The sequence below is a fragment of the Ambystoma mexicanum genome, chromosome 10 (genome assembly GCF_040938575.1).
Source record: "Ambystoma mexicanum isolate Mex_15411 chromosome 10, UKY_AmexF1_1, whole genome shotgun sequence".
Classification (NCBI taxonomy): domain Eukaryota; kingdom Metazoa; phylum Chordata; class Amphibia; order Caudata; family Ambystomatidae; genus Ambystoma; species Ambystoma mexicanum.
The window spans coordinates 1,533,266,489-1,533,281,151 of record NC_090932.1 but is presented as its reverse complement, the minus strand read 5'-3'; the positions used below and the strand labels follow the sequence as shown (position 1 = coordinate 1,533,281,151).

Genomic DNA, 14,663 nt, shown 5'->3' with positions numbered 1-14,663 from the left:
TGGGGCCTCGGAATGTCGTTGTTCAGTCAGGATAACTATATACTTCTACTCGAATATACCTTATCATTCTTGATGGCTTCTTCATCAGAACCGACGACGCCGCGATCCGGCTTCAAGAAATGTCGAGACTGCGGTAAAAAAAAAAGTCAATAACGGATCCACACAGGATCTGCTTATGTTGCTTGGGATCCGAGCACCATTGTTCGGAGTTTGAGGACTGCATGTCCATGACGGCGAAAGCCTTGAAGGAGCGCAAGGGGAAGTTCGAGAGAGGTAAGTCAGCCAAAACCTCCTCAAAAGTTTCGTCGGCTGAGTCGAGGCATTCGTCTCCTCGCCGTCGAAAACATTCCCATTCTAGATCTCAAAGCAGCTCCCACCATTCGTCGAGATCAAGACACTCAAAAAAGAGACGTCGAAGGTACCATTCCTCGTCTTCTGTGTCCCCAGAAAGGGTCTCCTGTCCCACTAAACACAGTTCTCAAGCTGAGTGGGAGGAATTCAGAAAGAAAATGTTAAGCGTCTTCGAGAACGCGGCCTCGACCCGCTCAAACAGCTGAGGGTGATACCCCGGGTGAAAAACCCAAAAAACCAAAACGCTGCGAGTCGCAGCACCCGGCGAAACATTCCACCCGAGAGCGCCATGAGCCATCGGGTAAGAAGGCACCATCTTTACCGTCGAAGATTCCTTCGACGCACGGATCGGCGCCATCGACACCGTTGTCGAAGGGTTCCTCGATGCATCGGTCGATCGACTCGACGCCATCATCGACGCCGATGAAAGAGAGGACCAAGGCCACTCCACAGCCAACGGTGATTTCAAGGGCCTCCGGCACGACGCCGAGACAGTCGTCGATGCCCTCGAGTAGGATCCCGATCCTCTCGAGTTCTTCGAGACCCCTTCCAGTTTTTTCGACACCGTTTTTGGCGCCTTCGAAGCCTGTTACATCGGCATCGACGTTTTCTCGCCAATAACGACGAGTTTGGCTCCTTCTGCCTTAGAGATGGGTTTTACTCCATTTCAGAGGTCAGAGTACCCTGCACTGACTTCAATTTATGAAGAGGGGGTAGATTCTGACCGGGAAACATTCGGGTTACAGAGGACCACACTGCCTATTGCAGAGGATTTCACCTCTGAGGAAAGAAGGCTGAAGGACCTACAGGAGCCACTACATGAGGCAAGTGGGCTGGACACTTCCCCAGAAGTGGAATTTGTTAAGCCAGACCCAGGGGAAAATGCCGAAACACCCTATAGAACCCTGATGGCAAGAATTATTGAATTTATGGGTTGGTCTGCGCCTTCACCTATTTTTCAACAGGATGACCTAACAGATATATTAGTAAAAGGCCCGCAGGAGGACCCGGTGGTCCACTTCCATGCAGCCTTATAAAGGAAAATTGCATCTAATTGGGAGACTCCCGAGGTTATCCCTGCAGTCAATAATAGATTGTCAACCAAGTATAGGGTAGAGGCTGCTGACCCTGAATACTTATCAAAACACCCGACTCCAGAAAGCTTGGTGCTTCAAGCGGCAACTTCATCTAGCAGTAGGACCGCTTACCCTACTGTCCCACAGGATAGAGATGACAAGAGGTACGACTCTATGGCGAATAAAGTTTTCTCTGCCTGTAGTATGGCGTTGAAGTCCATCGCCACCTGTACGCTTGCCAGGTTCAGTCACACACTATGGGAGTGTGCTTCATCAGCGGCTGACAGCATACCCGAAGGAGAGGAAAAGGAAGCCTTCCTTAACATTATTAAAGATGGCAAGGATGCCATGTCCGAATCACTTCAAACTGGCATCGATTCCGCTGACAGTATCAGCAGGGCCATGGCGGCAAGTACAACAATCCGCAGGCATGCGTGGTTGCGAAAGTCGGGCTTTGCTCCAGATGTACAGGCCAGACTTTTGAATATGCCCTTTGACGGCTCTTCATTATTCGGGAAAAAGGCTGATGATAGTCTGGAAAAGTTAGACTTCTAAAGCAGCAGCTATCCGCCAACCTTCTTTTCACCCCTCAGGAACCTCTGGAAGAGGAAAGTCCTTTCGCTATTATTCCGCATTCGGGAAAGGCAGAGGACATCCGGCTCAAAGAGGCCAAAGGAGATCCACCCTAGGTGGATGGGTCAAAAGTACTAAGGCCGCAGCAGCAGCAGGTGCCTCTTTACCCTCAGCATCTGCATCAGCCGCCCCCAAACCACTCTGAGGCCTTTCCACACAATACACCTGTAGGGGGCAGGTTAACTCACCATCTGACGGAATGGCAGGCTATAACGTCAGATGCTTGGGCATTGGAAACAGTTGCCCAAGGTTACTGTCTACCCTTTCTACACATTCCTCAGTCATCCACCGGGGAACAGCTCTCTAAAAGTTCCAGATCCGCTCCTCTTGCAGGACATTATAGACCTTCTAGAGAAAGGTGCCATAGAACCGGTACCTGTAGTGGACAGGAACAAGGGCTGGTACTCCCCCCTACTTTCTCATACCAAAGAAGGACGGAGGACTGAGACCCATCCTGGACTTACGAGAATTGAACAAGTTTCTCTGGAAGGACAAGTTCAAGATGGCAACTCTCTCTCAGATCCTTCAGGCCCTCCAGCTCCAGGACTGGCTGGTATCTCTGGACCTTCAGGATGCTTATTTCCATGTGCCAATCCATCTCAAACACAGGAAATACCTAAGGTTCGCAATTGGCGACTCTCATTATCAATTTCGAGTTCTGCCATTTGGGCTGACCTCCGCCCCGAGGGTCTCCACCAAGCTGATGTCGGTAGTGGCGGCGAGTCTGAGGAGGGAAGGGATCCACGTCTACCCCTACCTGGACGACTGGCTGATCAGGGCTGTATCTTCGGAACAGGCCCAGACCCAGCTAGGTTATGTCTGCCACTTCCTTCACAGACTGGGCTTCTCCCTCAATTTAAAGAAGTCACAGATGATACCATCACAGAGACTCCAGTTCATTGGAGCGGTCCTGGACACTTCCCTGGGAAAAGCCTCGCCACCAGAGATATTCTACAGATGGTTACCAAGTTTCAAAATGCCCAACGTCTCCCAGCCTTCGACTTTTTGAGGTTGCTAGGCCTCATGGCATCCTGCATCTTCGTTGTGCCAGAGGCTCGCCTGAGAATGAGATCTCTTCAGTGGGCACTGAAGTCAGTGGTCGCAATTCTCAGGGAGAATGACAGATCTCCTCCGGATTCTGGACAAGGTAGCCCGCGACCTTCAATGGTGGGCCTATCCAGACAACATCTTAAAAGGAGAACTGTTTTGGCAACCATGGCCGGGGATAACAGTAGTCACAGACGCCTCACTCACGGGGTGGGGAGCCCATGCCAACGACTTGACCATCAGCGGTCATTGGTCTCCATCGGAGTCCAGACTACACATCAACCTATTAGAGCTGAGAGCAATCAGACTAGCGCTGAAAGCTTTCCTGCCATCAGTACAGGGGAAAAATGTCCTGATAATGACAGACAACACGGTGGCCATGCACTGCCTCAACAAAAGAGGAGGCGTAGGATCACTGCCACTGTGCAGAGAGGCGATGCAGCTCTGGTTTTGGGCAATCCAAGAAGGAATCTCTCTATCGGCTGTCCACCTAGCCGGATAGAAGAACTTGACAGCGGACGCTCTGAGCAGGCAGAGCACTGTCTCCCACGAGTGGGAGCTAGCTCAGGAAGTCCTTCGAGAGATCTTCACCCTTTGGGGAACCCCTCAGGTGGATCTGTTCGCCACAAGCACCAACAAGAAGTGCGATCTGTTCTCTCGGGGGAAATTCCCTTGAACAGGAGCTCTAGGAGATGCGTTCGTAGTGGACTGGGAGTTTCCACTCCTATACGCGTTCCCTCCAGTCCCTGTTAGTCCTCAAATGATCAGGAGGTTGAGAAGATTCCGGAAGGCCATGATCCTAATTGCCCCGGATTGGGCCAGGAGAACGTGGTACCCGGACCTTCTAGATAATGTCCATCTGTCCTCCAATCCGTCTTCCACTCAAAGAGAATCTTCTCTCGCAGGAGGGAGGTCAGGTTCTCCATCCAGACACCAGAACCCTCAACCTTCACGCTTGGCTTCTGAAAGGTTGAGGTACAAGGATTGGGATCTCCCTGATGACGTCATTGAGGTGTTGCTTTCGGCCAGAAGACCGGCAACAAAGTCTTTATACCGCTGCCGTTGGAACAAATTTTGCAGCTGGTGTAGGGAAGAGAATATCGACCCTTTTTCATGTGGTACACCAACAGTGTTATCGTTTCTACTCTACTTGGCAAACTCAGGCCTTCAAGTAGGCACTGTAAAAGGCTATCTCGCAGCGCTTTCTATCTTCAAGCGCACTGCGGAGGAAGCATCGTATTTCAAACTTCCTCTAGTGGTACAATTTCTCAAGGGACTAACTAATGTTTACCCTCCAAAACCATTCCAGGTTCCCTTATGGGACTTAAATTTAGTCTTAAACTTCTTAATGGGCACTCCATTCGAACCACTTCATTCTTGTGCGCTGAGATTTCTCGCGATTAAAACTGTCCTATTGGTAGCACCAACATCTGCTAGGAGGGTGAGCGAGCTACAAGCTCTCTCCTGTAAACCCTCACATACAATCTTCCACAAGGACAAAGTTGTCCTACAGGTGAAGCCTAATTTCCTCCCAAAGGTGGTTTCTGAATTTCATATTACTCAGAAAATTACCTTACCTTCGTTATACCCTCCTCCCCATCCGGGGAAAGGGGAGGAAAGGCTACATAGGCTGGACCCTAGGCGAGCTCTCTGCTTTTACATCAGCAGAACGGCTAGGATCAGGCAACCAGACCAACTGTTTGTAGGATACTCAGGTCACAAGTTGGGACTACCCATAACAAAACAAACCATCTCCAGGTGGATTATTTTTTCCATCCTGGAATGTTATAGACTAGCAGGGAAAGAGCCACCCCAAAATCTCAGGGCTCATTCAACCAGGGGTATCGCAGCCTCTTCGGCTCTCCAAAGAGGGGTACCGGTCCGGGACATATGTGCGGCTGCCACATGGTCGTCCGCACATACATTCACAAAATTTTACAAACCTGATTTCTCCACTGCTCAAGAGACTAGATTTGGCAAGGCGTATTACATTCGGTCCATCCCTAAAGGGATACATAACACTCTCACCTCCAATTACATGCCACTGCTATGGGAGTCTATCAAAGATAAGGAATATGTCGGAGGACACAATCCCTTCGAAGAACAAGTTACGTCTTACCTGGTAACGTTCTTTCGAAGGGGTGTTCCTCCGACGTATTCCTTATCACCCCTCCCAACCATCCCCGCAGTGATAACTTCCCTTGTGGTTGCAGCTTACGCTCCTTCAAGGTCAATAACCAATTCAGGCATGCCTTTTCTTATGCTACAAAACGGAACTGAGCAACGGACGCAGCGCGTGGCTATTTATGGGCATGGTGACGTCGGCGCCGATACGTGGCCGTCAAAGGACATCGACTCGGCGGACGTCGACGCGCAGCGCCCTCTACAGAAAAAATTTCCGAGGCCAGCAAGCTGGAATACGTCGGAGGAACATCCCGTCGAAAGAACTTTACCAGGTAAGAAGTAACTTGTTCTTCTTCCTAATCCTCTCATGAGAGAACGAGGGGCGATTTTACACCACGACCCGGCGTCACTGAACGTCGGCGCTAGACTCCTGCATCCCTAGAATTTGGACATTATGCTTTACCAGCGGAATGCAAGACCATCCTGGTCAGGGCCAGAGCCTCCTCAACTTTGAGGTGCTATCGACAAAAGTGGAAGCACTTCTCCGTGTGGTGCCGAGCACAGAAGAGTGCTCCCCTACGTGTCACATCCCTGCAGCTTCTGCCATACCTGCTTTCCAAAGTTGGGCTGGCTCATGCCTCTATCAAGTTACACCTTGCTGCGATATTCCGTTATACCAGGGCACTGGGTACACCCTACCTGTGGTCGTACGGACAAGGAGTTCCTCAAGGGCTTCTTCAGAACTTTTACGCCAGTGAAGGCCCTGGCCCCAGCTTGGGAACAAAATGTGGTCTTGACTAAACTCATGGGGGGGCCCCCTTTGAACCAATGTATCGTGCCCAGCTGAAGTTCTGCTTGTGGAAGACTGCTTTCCTCCTGGCTGTCACGTCGGCTAGGCCGGTCGGGGAGATCCAGGCTTTGTCTTGCAAGCAGCCGTACATGTACTTCCATGCTGGTACTGCGTACACATCCCACCTTTATGCCAAAGGTGCTGTCTGAGTTCCATCTCAACAAGCCTTTGGTGTTGCCTGTCTTCTCCCTGAATCCATTGTTGCCAGCAGAGATGTCCTTGCAATCGCTGGACGTTGCTTGTCCCTTGAGGTTTTACATGGCACGCACAAAGAGTTTTCGCAAGGCTTCTCAGTTGTTCATCAATTTTGGACCTGTGAATCACGGAAAGGCCTTGTTGAAGGCTTCCATCTCCAGGTGGCTCTCCGGCTGCTTCAGGCACTGTCATCGGCTGGCGGACCGACCTCGCCAGGTTGGCAGAATGCCCATTCCACCAGAACCATTGCAACAACAATGGCATTTCTCTCTGGTGTGCTCCTGCTCGACATCTGCAGGGCTCCTACGTCGAGGTTCACACACACCTTGGTACTGCTGTGTAATCTTTATTCATGAGCATGTGAATTCATGCCAGACCCCCTGCTTGGAGAATGGTTAAGTTACTTACCTGTAACTCTTGTTCTCCAGCATGGGTCTGGCATGGATTCACATGCAAACCTTCCAGCCTTCGCCTCTCTGGCTCTTCTTGGTTCATACTGCCCCTTTACGTGCTTATCAAATCTGAAGATGGCCACCAGGGTTGGAGCTTAGGGATAGGACTGTCATTGGATGGGGGCCGTATGACCCAGAGGAAAGTGAATGGTTTAGAGGATAACAGTTTTCAAGCGAAAGTCAAACTTTTTTCTTTTACTGAGGATTTCCAGCCTGACTGGGAATATTCATGAGCATGTGAATCCATGCCAGACCCATGCTGGAGAACAAAAGTTACAGGTAAGTAACTTAACCCTACTCAATGCTTTTTTCTTGAATAAGCGTACAGAGCTTGTCGTGGGCTTTCTGCATGAAATGGATGCAATGAAGACAAATTCGTTTTTGGGGAGATCCATTTTGGGTAATCTTTCCAGCTCTAACAATCGCAATTATGACGCTTTGGGACATTGTTTGTCCGTTAACAGCTGTTAGGAAAGTTATTCTTTTAGGCAACATTTCCTCCATATTCTATGGTCTCTGAAACTATTTTCTTTTGTTTTACACAATGCCCCAACATTTTACAGAGAAATTAAGCCTTCAGCTTCACTTCACTGGCCTTTTTGCTCATTTTGTATGGGGACTTTGACTAGTCCTTCAGGCTGTCAGTACTGGGAAACTGTTTCCCTTTTTACGTGTTATCTGTTTGAGTAACTTTTTTCATATTGCACATAGCATCTTCCAATGAATTTTGTATCACCCTAGACTCGGACAAAAGGGATTTTTGGTTTATTTTACATTTTTTTCCGGCATTTTTCATTTGAGAATAAGGCATTCGAAAATCTGACATTCGAAAATGTCACTATAAACCGTCAGTGTGACTAGTGTGCCTGCTGATTGGGCCACAGCTGGTGTGCGTTAGTGGTGCAGATCCTTGCTATTGGTGGGTTGAGTTTAATAACTCACCTGAATTTAGGATAAGAGGAAGAGTCCTGCAACCATTACAACAGATGAGAGGAGGAGCCAAGTATCCTGTGTGGCTGTGCAGATGTCCAGAGGACGAATCCAGACGACCATTCTTGCTGCTGTCCCAGGGAAGCCCTGTTAGACTACCTGATCTCAGAAGACCGTTGCTGATGTTTTGACCCTTTGGACCACCCGATGGACTGACCAGCTCAGTTTTGGGCTACCATGCTAGAAGCGTTGCCATTCCTCATTTTGTCCTGGAACTACAGGGGTCTCAACTAGTCCCACAAGTCACCTTCCTGCCAAGTTTCAGCATCTCAGCATTGACGGGCCCTGTTTTGGAAGGCTTCATTGGTTCTCTATTACTGAGACGCCGGCGGTTTCCCATGTGTGGTGACTGTCGCTGGAACCGGCCTTCCCCCGTCTGGTAGTGTCCTGAGTCCTGCATCGGTGCCTGCTGCATTTCTGCACTGGAAACCGTTGCTCTCCGCTCCTGAACCCGACCGGAAACTTGCTTGCACCCGCAGCTCCTGGGCTGCTTCTACTGGATCCAACGGTGGGAAAACCTACCTCCAGCGACCCCTGTCCAACCTGCCAAGTTCTTTGGGAAAATCAGACTTGTGGCTGGCACCCTTATCGCCTCCATTATACATTCCATGGAGAACTTTGATTTATGTTCCTTTCCATTGCTTTTTAAATGTTTATTGAGAGAGCTGCTCTAGAGGCTAGGAAAAGTACTTTACTTAACTTTAAATCCTTTTGAAAGACTTCTGGAACAATCGTCACTCCCACAGTAACATTTCTTAACTTCCCATCTTCTATAGGTAATTTGTGAACTTTTGGGCGCAAGGACCTATTAAACTTGGGGTTGGACTCCTAAGGCTTCTATTCCTAGTTAGGCAATTGCCTAACTATTGCCTAACTACTTGAATTATATGCATGTTATTAACTAACTGTGGCTGTATATGTTTTTATATTTAGAGTTTTGTGTGATATTACTTGCTTGATGCATTTTTATAGTGTGTGTTTGGGGCGTACAATAGAGTATTTTTGTACCTGCCTGTCTACGTAGAATCATTGTGTGGACTCATTGTGGACCCCTGACCTCACTCGCCTCTCCCGGGACTTCACCTTGACCACTCTTCCATGCTTACCTTGATTTGGTTTGGCTAAACTCCCAGTGTTCCCCTGTTGACTATAACTAGGGTAGCTTCCTAAAATCTGTCCACCCAGCCAGATTTTAGAAATCGGTCTTAACAAATGCTTCCTCTAGAGAGGCCTCCACACCAGTCTAGATGGGCATGATATGCAATGTAAAGTTCAAACTTTGGTAGTGTAACACTTTGTAATTGCTAATAAAACCCATGGGTGGTATTTTGATTTGTTAAAATGAATGTATAATCTTTATACGGGAAGGTGCAATGATAGGGATATTTTGGAGAATGATTGTGCAGTTGATTTTTATCATCTATTTGTTTTCTATTCATAAACATATTTCATTTATATGAATTGTTAATAAATGAGATTGTATTGTAATGTTTTAAATGATAGTGTGAAAAAAAGCTTTGCTGTAGTGCCCTATAAACAAATCAAAAATATAAAAAAATGGCCATGCCACACGATTTTCACTTGTCCTTTGGCCATATTATATAGTTTGGCCGCCTTCCTGCCATCTCAGGTCAGGAAGTCCCATGTAACATTGTGCATTGCCCGGTAACGCTATTGCTTTCTTCGCTAGTGAGCCTTTGTGTGTGTTTGGGTCACTGGAAGGGGGCTGGGATGTCTAGTCCCAGTCCACATGCCTGGTGCCAGAGAACCTGCTGCTTTGGTGGCTCTGAAACCAGTTATCCCTCAGTGCACAACTACTGGCTGTTTGGTGCAGATCCTTTCCATTGATGGGCCTGGACTTGCTTTCAGCTGCAGTCCGTCTTCAGATCTAAGTTGGAGCCAAGAATCCTTCAAAGAAGAGCAGCCCGTTGATGACGTGAGGGTGACTTCTTCAGTGGATCAGAATCCGCTCTATTGATTGGCCTGGTGAAGCCCTGCTCATCTGCCTGATCTCGAAAGACCCTTGTCGCTCCTTCAACCCTTGGACTAGTGTGATCAAATGGGGTCAGGCCTATTTTGAAGAAGCCAGGTCTACCAGTTGATCTCCCCAATAATTATAGGCCAATCACAAAAACTGCCTTTCTACTGAAAATCCTAGACCGTGTGGCTTACAAACAAATTTCGGAACATTTAAAAATATATCCCATACTAAATGACCACCAGTCTGGGTTCTGTGTTGGTTTTGTTACAGTGACGGCTCTTCTGGAGCTTAAATCTAAGTTACTGGCCTGCATGCACCAAAATGAAGCTTCCTTGCTTATGTTGCTTGATTTCTCCGTGGCATTCGATCTGGTGGACCACTCAATTATGCCCACCAGGTTGCATGAGGTCGCTAGTTTCTCCCCAGGGTGTTTTGTGGAGAGGCTGAATCTGCGCCGATTACTGTTACCTGTGGGGTGCCACAAGGAGCTTGCACTTCTCCATGCTTTTATATTATCTTCACCGCCCCCCTATTTGCCAAGCTGGATCAAGAGGGTGTGATATTCACCAACCACGCGGATGACACGCAATGTGTCATCCTGTTATCTGGTTCGCATGATTTGGATGAACTTGCTATTAATAAAGTTTTTGCCATTATTGAAACATGGATGGTTCATAATAAATTAGCTCTTAACAAATCCAAAACTGAGCTCTAGTTATTGGAGCAACTCATATGTTGAAAAAGCTTGGCCCAATATATGATAGTTTTCCTCTAGGTGAAGAAATGATCACTCACATTTTATCAGCGACTCTCTATGAAGCAACATGTCAGCAGTCTGGTCTTATCCTGGGCTTGTTATATAAAAACATTGGCACATTTAAGACCCCTTATTTCGCAAGATAATGCTAAAACTATTGCCAGCGCAATTATAGGGGCAAACATTGATTACTGTTCTGGTTTGTTGATGGACATGGACAAAGCTGATAGAAACAAACTTCAAGTTTGTCAAAATTGAGCCATACGAGTTGTCATGAGACTCGAGCGCATAGACCATGTCACGCTAGCCAGACACTGTCTCAACTGGCTCCCCGTGAAGTCCAGAATCTTATTCAGACACCCTGACTATAATACAAAAATGCAGATAGGGAAATATGCCTGTTTACCTACAACAGCTACTCACTGCGAGAATAAATGGAAGAGCTTTGAGATCGAATAATCAGCACCTGCTATTTGTGCCAAAATGCAGTACTGCTAAGGTCTCCAATTTCTTTCCGATTGGGCCCAAAGCCTGGAACTCTCTTCCCCCAGAGTTGAGAGGAATTCAATCTTTGGAGATATTCAAAAAAAGGCTGAAGACCCACCTTTTTAATTAAGTTATCCTGCGGATATGTTTCTTAACCAGGTTTTAGCTGCTTTTGATACTGTGAGGTCATGTCTTGTAGCACCCTCAATCCTTAGGTTCCATGGCCACACTTTATAAATACTATAAAGTAAAGTCTCATCTTCTCTAGGCTGCATGCCACAATAATCCTTCAGAAGTGTCCCTGGACTGCCTGGTAAACTGACCAGCTCCCTCGTGGACTACCTCTCAATAGTCACCAAGCCCTGTGCTTTGGTGGTAACCAGCTTGTGCCATTAATCACCATGTCCTGAAGCTTCAGCTTCCTAGCATCGAGGGAACCTGTCCTGGAGCTGCTTGTTTGACCGTGACTGAAAGAGGATGCCAGTCGTCATTTGCAAACAGTGATTGTCACTGGAACTCGCTTTTTGTCATCCGTGATCTGGTTCTGCATCGCAAAAGTCAGCATTTCTTCATCGAGCAGGCTTGCATCTTGCAGTTGAACTTGCCTGGGAGAGCACTTAAATCTGCAACCCCTGGGCACGTCTCACCCGAAAAAAAGCACAAAAGATGCACTTCCAACGACTCAAACCCCCCCCGAAGATCCATTGTGATCCCTGGGAAAATTGGAATCCGGGGGGTAAGTAAGCATACTTGTACCGCCCCCTCCGCCCCCCTGTCCTCCATAGGATAACCTTGGGTGCAAAGCCCTTTGTCTCCCATTTCCCTCTTACTTACCTTTTGGTCATCAAACCTGGGTCAAGTATCCTGCCCCCTGGGTTAGCCTTGGGTATGGAAGAGGGAGAACTCTCTGGTCTTCTGACAAATAGTTTTTGAACTTTGATCTAGTTTTGAACTGTATTGAATCACCACCGCAGGCCCATTGCATCCCTGTGGATAATACCTTCCTGGGAGAAACCTGTGGCGTTTGGGCACTAGGCCCCATACAACTTTTGGCTGAACTTATTAAGTAAAGGGAATTGTACTTATGATAGGCTCTAATCATTTAACCTACATCTGAGCTCTTTCCGGTTTCACCTTTTTAGTTATTTAGTGAACCTACTGGTAAATGTATATATTTGTGTTCTCTGGTTTTTTGTGATGTTACTACCTGCTCATTTTATTTCTTGATGTGTTCTAATGGCCTAAATAAATATTGCTATTTTTATAACGGACTGTCTAAGCTGAATTGTGTTACTATGTGTGGACTCTTGAGACTAAACCTTCACTGCCCTCCACTGCTGCCTTTATTGGGTTTTGGCTAAACTGAGTCTCCCTGTTCACCATAACTAGTGCGCCCTCATAACATCTGCCCACCAGGGTTGATTTTTAGAAATCCATCTTAACAAAGCATAAGAAGGCCCTCTGAGTCAGGGACAAATGGTAGAGGGAACAAGGCAATCAAGATGGATACTGAATGAAGTAGTCAGATTAAACTAATTTGTTACAAATGCACCAATCACTGCACTTCATGGAAAATATGAAGGCCCAGCTTGCTGAAGATGTAGCTCGGATACAGCACATGTTTTGCTTATGTTGTGGAGATGCTTGGATATAGCACAGGTTCGGGGATGGGTTGTGGAATGATAAGCAGGCTTCCTAAAATGGCAGCTGGATCCCACTATTTTATGCTTATTGTGCATGCTTCCAGTTAAAGTCGGGAGCATGTAACAACTGAAACACTTTTAATAATCTTGGAAAGGAGAGAGCCTGGCTGTTTGCTAATTGGCTCTTGATAACGAAATGGCTGGTAGCAGAGCAAGACCTTGGTGCTGAAGAACCGCCAGTAGACCAAGATGGGAGGATATATTCATTTCAGCTTGAGTTAGATCGTGGAAATGGTCTCAAGAGGTATAGCACAGATTAATGTCAACCTGTGGGATGTGATGAGTTGCTAGAATTGTCCAATCTAGGATGGTTTGGCACATGCCTTTTCCATGCAGATTTGGGATTAGATGACATTATCTGTTTTTTATGGAACTCTGCCACATAAGCTATCTAGTGTAGATCTTGTCTCATATCTGAAATGTTTGCAGTAATAATAGTAGAGGGCCTTCCTTTGTCACATCTCTGCTGGTTACACTTGCTGTACTTATCCATGGAGCTCTGCGAGTTCAAGTAGGGGATCAGGTTGGGAGTATGTGCCAATTTCTAGGGCTTAAAAGTGGCTTTATTTTTTAACTGTATGTTTGATAGTAATAAAGTGGTAGAATTGGCTATAATTTGCACGTTGGGTTTCCTTCCTCAGATATTGGCTGCATGCACTGTGAACATGACTGCTCCATTGCTCACTTGAATACGATCAGGTCTGTTTAACCAGTCATTTAATCATCTTTGTCCTTGTTTTAGGATCTTGCTCCATACCTTCCCAGTGTTACACCTGGCCTTAAAGCCTCCTTGCTTGACCCTGTGCCGGAGGTAAGAGATTCATTCTTTAATTTCCACCTTCTATCATATATCAGACAAGTGAATATTAGTTTGCATTTGTCAAACTTTGCCATCAAAATGGGTGATTGTAAGCATACACTTAATCCTGAGTAGTATCTACCTTGCTTTGCTGATTGCAGAGACTTTAGTAAGTCCTAATGGGAGTTTTTTATAAGTAGGTCAAATTTGTATCTACTCGATTATGCATATTAAACCTCTTCAGAGTTTTGTCCTGTGGCTCCAAGTGTACTTCTGTCCAAAACGCATCAATAGAGCTGCATGAGTGAAAGCAGGTGTACAGGCTATGTGTCTTTTCTAATTTTTGTAGAGTTTTTTATTCTCTTTTTATTTTTATGGGCGTTTGCCTATTTTTAGGTAGTAGCAGTGGCTGATACCCTGCTTATCTTTAGGGCTGCCTTCTTCTGCATATATCATTACAAATTGTCTTTTTTCTAACCTCTCCCAGGTGCGGACTGTGTCTGCCAAGGCTTTGGGTGCTATGGTCAAGGGGATGGGAGAGACCTGCTTCGACGATTTGCTGCCATGGCTGATGGAAACTCTGGCATCTGAACAGAGCTCTGTCGATCGATCTGGAGCTGCACAAGGTAAGTGATCATCCGTAAAGGAGGTGAGAGATCAGTGCCTAAGAATTCTCCTTTATTTTTCTTTACAAACGGCTGAGCATGCTGCCGAGGTCTAAAGTCTTAATTAGATATACTTTGGAGACACCCTAAGCTCTAATGATCATGGTACACCAAGTACCCTGATTTGGTCTGTGTGAATACCCTCACATCACTGTCTCTGAATGAACAACTAGTTGGTCGATGTATGTTGAGATTAATTCTCTCAGCCCTATGTTAAGGGAACCCTGTTGCCTAGCTTATCGTTTGTTAGCTAGAATTTCATTTTTGTGCGCTAGAATTTCATTTTTGTGTAATATTTTCCCCACTTGTGAGTCCACCTGCACTTTTTGCTGGAGTCTTGGAGTTTTTTAAATCAGTTTTCCTGAGTGAATGGGTCCCCTTTTCCACACTATCTTAGTCTTTTACTCTACATCTAGGAACCCTTTTCAACCCTTCTGGTTGCTTTCCTCTACCTTTTAAGGCATCTGCAATTTATTATTGTAGCACACAGCACTTTCTGTGCAGTGTTGCTGGTAGCTCTTTGAGCTGCCCTATTTATATTCCTTTTGATAACT

At 46.6% G+C, this 14,663-nt stretch overlaps 1 protein-coding gene across 1 annotated transcript in view; it reads left to right on the top strand.

Annotated features, from left to right (window-relative positions):
• GCN1 (GCN1 activator of EIF2AK4) overlaps positions 1 to 14,663 on the top strand; it is a 1,783,851-nt gene that overhangs the window by 1,316,008 nt on the left and 453,180 nt on the right. Inside the window, exons 39-40 of the mRNA XM_069619734.1 lie at positions 13,388 to 13,456; positions 13,932 to 14,070. Coding sequence (XP_069475835.1) covers positions 13,388 to 13,456; positions 13,932 to 14,070 — 208 coding nt within the window. The remainder of the gene's footprint in view (positions 1 to 13,387; positions 13,457 to 13,931; positions 14,071 to 14,663) is intronic.